The following is a 6,000-nucleotide window of genomic DNA, read 5'->3' on the forward strand; positions in this document are numbered from 1 at the left end:
TTGACCATTTTTGCATGTAAACCAGACAACTTCCAGATTTTTTCTGGAAGTTGTCTGACTTTTTCTTATATATAACTGGGTGTACTTATCCATGTTTCTGCCTCCCAGTTCCTTCCATACTCACACACACACACACACACACACACACACATCTATTCACATGACATCACCAGCAAAGATGGTTTCAATTCTGTTGAAGGCTTTTCTTTGCCCATCAAGCATCGTGGCACTGGCGGTCTAATCATAAAACCCCTGCTTCTCAATTAGAGCCTGAACCGAACCTAATGGCAGGATTAAAATTCAACTGGTTTCTACCAAAACGGAAAAGAGAAAATCAGTTGTCTGTTACCTTGGAAACTAATCAATCTGAACTGAATACATTTGTGACTATTTTTCATTTCTGTCAGACATGATGAGACAAGACAGAGGGGCCGAACAGAGTAAAGCTGAACTTGGCATATCTCAAGCTGACAGATTGGTTTTTGCCTGGTGGCATGACACTTGTGACATGACAGCAGAAAACATAGTTGCTTCTGCATGAATGAACCACAGAACATTTTCATTCCCTTTTGAGTTTTACCTTTTCCTTATTGCTGGGGATTTAGATGTAGGCAAAATCTAATGTACATTGTTTCCATCTCGAGAGAATTTTGATCCCCACAGCAAGCCATGACACCGTTCTTTGTCCTTGAGAAGTCCTATTTTTTTGCTTAAAGACACCACTGCATCATTGGCTTTCATATTCCCTCTTCAAACAATCTAAGCTCTTTTATAGTTGGATCATAAGAAAACAGACATTTTCCTCTTATTTCACCCTGAAGTCTTTTTCTCTGATATATTCCTTCACACTTTCTTGTCTGATTTTTGGCCTGTCATTTACTTGAGTGTGATTCTAATCGGAACTCATTTGGGATTTAATTGCATAGTAAAGAGGTCACTCTTATTGTCAACAGGCACTCTCACAGACCACAAACTCAGCACTATGACTGTATTTGCTTAAAGTCCAGATGGTCCAAAGCAGCAGGGGGAGTCAGTGGCTGCCAGCCCGACCTCGGGCACTCATTCTGGGCTACACAATGCGGCATTCCTCCCCCCATTCTGTCTCTTTTTTATAAATTTCTTAGTACAGTTCTAGGGCAAAGCAGGCTGCTTAATTTTGTTCAGTAGCATACCCTCCCAGTTTTGAGTTTTTGGAGATTAATCACAAGAAGGATCATTCTATATTTATGTCAGGCCGACAGGCTAGCTCTCCATACACCCGAGGCATGAGTTTCTCCATCTGATTTTAATGTGTGTCTTTATATTCCATATCCACAGGCCAGAGCAAGTGCTAAGAAGTTTCGGAAAGTAACGTTGACTGTATCACCCAAAGGCATCATCATCACAGACACAGAGACGGCGGACCTCATAGAAAATGTCTCCATATACAGGTATATTTTAGCCACGCTGTAAGGTGTTGAGCTGTTGTGGTGTCGCTTACCCAGATATCTACATCTTGGTCTTTTATAAAAAGAATCACAACCTCACCCTAAGTTATTCCATCAGATTTACTTACATTAGTTTGATCAATTGATTCATGATGCTGATAGGATGAATTAATGTGGTCAACAGATTAAGAGGTAGAATCCCAGATTTGAATCTCCACAGAGTTTGCTGACCTCCTGAGATCACATGATTATTGTGGCTGCAAACAGAGCTGACTGGATGCTTTAGTGCTTAAGAGGGGACATAATTAATGATTCCAGATGGTTGTTTGGCACTTGGAATTGTCCTCCCTTAATACCTTGAACTCCTTTCTCAGTATTAAACAAGCTCAGAGCTGCTATGTGTCTTGTGTCTGGTTAATTTCTTGTAAAACCAGTAATAGCAGGGCGGAAATGTTACTGCCTTCACTGCTTGTCAGGGCACACTCGCTTCGGTCCGACAAGCGTCCCAGTCCTGTGGGTTTTCAGTGTTTCCCAACTCCCAACACACTTGACTCAAGTGGCTCTGACAGCATATGTTAATGTGTTACTGTTATTGTTTATCGAATGCACAGTGTTTATAGAATGAGTTATTGTGAGTAATTCAGCACAATAGCTCATTAGAGTGTTGGAGCAGGGACACATTGAAAACCTGCAGGGCTCTGACTCTTGTAGAACTGAACCAAGTAACCCTGGTTTGGTCATACCATGCATTGCATATTGGTAATGTGGTGTAAACATCAGTGGCTGGACTGCGATTAGAGAAGCAGCTATGATAAAGGCACAGAGGTCTGCCTCCTCTCCTGATCCACCTTATCAGCTGTAACAGACCATATAGCTCCGTCCTTGATCTCCTTTCTTTCTCTGTGTGTAGCCACTCCTCCCCTTTCCCCTTTCTTAACTCTGAATGTCGAAAAACCAACAACTAATTGCTCACTCGCGCTTCCAGGCTTTGCTGACACTTCAGGGTAATGATACAGGAGAGAGGCCACACACAGTGCTTGGGTCGAATCAGGATGGATTTATTCTCTTTATGAAGACCCCCACCCCCACCTCAGAGAAGCGCCCCGACTGCCTGTCTTGTATTTTGTTGTTCTGTACTTAATCCATTTGTGGCCAAAGACAGCAAGCGAAGGGTGAAAGAAGACAAGTGCGGAGATAAGAGAGAGGATCAAACCAGGACTGTTTATTGTTTATGACAACCAAAGAAGAAAATACTTGGATATGTGTATCCAGCTTGTGAGCTGTTTGTGTGTCTGCAGATGCATCCATTGAGCGCTTTATGAGAATTCAACTTACATTTTTAACATGTATGTAAATTGGTGTGTTTGCAGAGTTAATTGTGTATTCCCTCTTTGTGGGAGCCGGGCTGGTTTCCTCAGGGGAGGCTTAGCAGGGGGGTGAAAAACAGACATCAAGGCATTGTGCATGGCATTGGAAATAAGAACCCCGCACCCATGATTCTCCTTGCACATCCGTCCACACGCGCCCAACCATAAACAGTCTAGCAGCAACTCTTTTATATGACATTTAAGTTTAAGTGTGATATTTTATTCAGCAGCTTTGACAGTCACAGCGGTACATGTTAACAGTGCATCTAATTTGGTGCACCAAACACTCAGACTAGGATATCGCTATGATCTGTCAACGTGAGCAACATTAACAGTGCTGGTAGCTCAATTGTGCACTTTGCTCTTTAGTTCTCACAGCTTAAAAATGCACTAAGTTTACAATATACATGGTTGAATTTGCCTGTTTTTTACAGAACATGAATAATCTGTGTTTTTTTGTTACTAGGTTATAATAATAATACAATTAATTGTAAATAAAGACGTTTGAGTTTTAATTGATACAACCTTAATACAACATTATTACAGCTACTTATATTAGTTGACTTTATTTGCTTTTGTGTAGAATCCAGATCTAAATCGACACATTATAAACTAATACAGTCCTCAGACAGTGATTCTCTCAGTGAGATGAATATTGTGAGGGTGTTCGGTCTCCATCTGGGCTCGTGTTACTGATTCATATTCTTGCAGGAGCTCACAGCAACCAAACAGCATATCAATCAGCAAAACATGAGGGTCAGAAACGGAGAGCTGGAATGATGACTGACACCCCACCTGGTAATGATACCCGTTGCTCTGACATGCTCTTAGAAGTGTCTGTTGGATCTCTGAAGCGAGCGCGCAGGATTATAAACATGCATGACAGTTTTTTGGACATTTGATGACCCTTTGACTGTCTTCCATTTGCTTTTTAGCAGAAATGTTTCAACCGCGTTGTTGATTGAAAGCGGAGCAGAAGTGGGTGATTTCCCTGTTAAACAGCAGACTTGTTTTATTCTGTTTATCCTGAAAGTTTCAGTCTTTGATGTTTGAAATTCTGTTGAGGCTTTGTTCAGTAAATATTTAAATATTTCCAATGATATTCAGTCTCTGCCTCACAAGTACCGGTGCTCTGTGCAGTGAGGAGATCAAAGCATTACAGTCCAGAGAGCCCCTTTGGAGATGTGATGCAGACTGACAGCTCAGCTTCTGTTGTTCAAGCTCAGTGTGATACCATCAATTTTTTTTTTCCTGTTCTTATTTCAAGCTAAAGGCCTTTGCTGTGAGTACGGCCTACTGTGTTGTCACATCTCTAACAGTTATTGAACTTTTATTGTTATCTTATGAGTGATATGCATACATACTTTTTAAACTCTACAAAATAAAACACAATATTTCAGTTGCATCCTTTATAATGACATATTTTTATCATCAGATTCCCTTTGATACATACAATGACCCAGTTGTTTATGTAAATGTAACTGTATTCTAATTATATTATTTCATGCATGGTTTACTCTGATTCACACACAGTAATTTGGGAGTGCTGGCTAATCATAAGTGCACTGTATGTGCACTGACCCGTATGCGCAGTTTATTTACAGCATACAGTCATGTTCATGGAAAACAACTCATTGACAAGAATGTACATGTGTTCAATTGGTTTGAAATAATTTGTGAGGCTGTTTCTTTTTCCTTCAGCTTTAGATGTATCTGTCAGGGAACATACATGTCCCAGCAACAATATGAAATGATGCTGTTGTATTGTGTCCTACAGTTTAAAAAAAAAAAAGAAAAAAGGAAATCTGCCAAACTCATCTCTTTTTGTCTGAGTTGTTGCAGATCCCTGACTGCAGCATCCTCAGTGAAAATGAGCATGTACACACAGGTCTTATGTTCTCATTGAATCTGGGCCAAGATGAAGCCACTGGCTTTCTGTCTGTCAACAACATAACTCAAACATTTATGGACAGATTTTGATCAAATGTTCAAAATGGAACAAGGTGGAACAAGTTGTTTAGCTTTTGGATGATCCAGATCAATGCTGAGATCCAGGAAGTTATTCAAGGATTCATTAATATGGGAGGAAAAGATTTGGTGTAAAAGCTTCTAATCTGCACAATTCGCCAAATAAATGGTTCGGTTTGGCAACAGTCTGCACTTTGAGTGCTTCTAGTTTGATGTTTTATAGGTGCACCAGCTGGTAGTCTGGTTTTTCAGTTTTTTTCTTTTTTGTTTTATCCCCCCTTTTTTGTTTCCCTGGTGAGATCCAGCACTAATATGGAGTTCAACAAAAAGGAAATACACCCACAGATGTACGACCAGACCATAATTCTGCTGCCCAAGTGTTTGGCAGGACAAAAAAACAAAACAAAAACAAATTGCCTCGTTGCCTTCAAAATAATAGTTTATATCAAATTATGCAATGGGTCATTTTCCTTGCTCTTTTTCAATGTTACATAATAATACTACAAGTTCAGTGTAACGATAACTTTCAGATTGTGCAAAATTTTATAGGAAGTGTGGAAACTAAGCTCAAAAAGTTGTACAATTGAGTTTATAATGAGTGCTTACTTCACTAATATCAGGCTTGTTTTCTTGTTTTAAATAGGTCAAACATCTCAGCTCATTTTTATGCAACAACAGCCCAAATATAAGTTAGAACACAGGGAGAGCAGGGTGTCCTGGGCATTGCTATGTGGGTCATGCATCAGTATATCCATCCAGAAAACAATCTTTAGAAGGGGATGGGAGCGCGGGTGATTTTATGCTTCTTAGTCAGTCTAATAAATTACTTCATTTAAGCACCCTCCCTTTGCCTTTTGACGTGAAGCTGCAAATGAATGTCAGATGTCCACAAATCCCCACTGCTTACAGTTTACAAGTTGCTGTAATGATTACAGATTTTACAGGAACCACACTGTGCTGAATGCAGTCAACTGGTGTCATCCTTCAGCAGTGATTATGATGATGATGATGATGATGATACATCGTTGTTGTCACAGACTCAAGAAGATTTTTTTAAAGAAAAACTTAAACTTATACATTTGACGTTGTTCCCAACTGTCATACTGAGAGGAAAACATGCTATTATCCTTGTGCTGCTTGCAATAAAGGCTGTATTTAGTGAAAGAGGTCAAGTGCATCACTCGGCGGGGCTCATTTACATATCTGTTTAAAGTAACAAGTATTACACACACTCCTGG

At 39.9% G+C, this 6,000-nt stretch overlaps 1 protein-coding gene across 1 annotated transcript in view; it reads left to right on the plus strand.

The window, feature by feature from the left end:
- LOC306767672 (low density lipoprotein receptor adapter protein 1) overlaps positions 1–6,000 on the plus strand; it is a gene marked incomplete at both ends in the record, with an annotated part of 39,480 nt that overhangs the window by 22,424 nt on the left and 11,056 nt on the right. Inside the window, one exon of the mRNA XM_079255752.1 lies at positions 1,318–1,430. Coding sequence (XP_079111878.1) covers positions 1,318–1,430 — 113 coding nt within the window. The remainder of the gene's footprint in view (positions 1–1,317; positions 1,431–6,000) is intronic.

The sequence above is a fragment of the Telmatherina bonti genome (genome assembly GCF_933228915.1).
Source record: "Telmatherina bonti genome assembly, chromosome: 16".
Lineage (NCBI taxonomy): Eukaryota > Metazoa > Chordata > Actinopteri > Atheriniformes > Telmatherinidae > Telmatherina > Telmatherina bonti.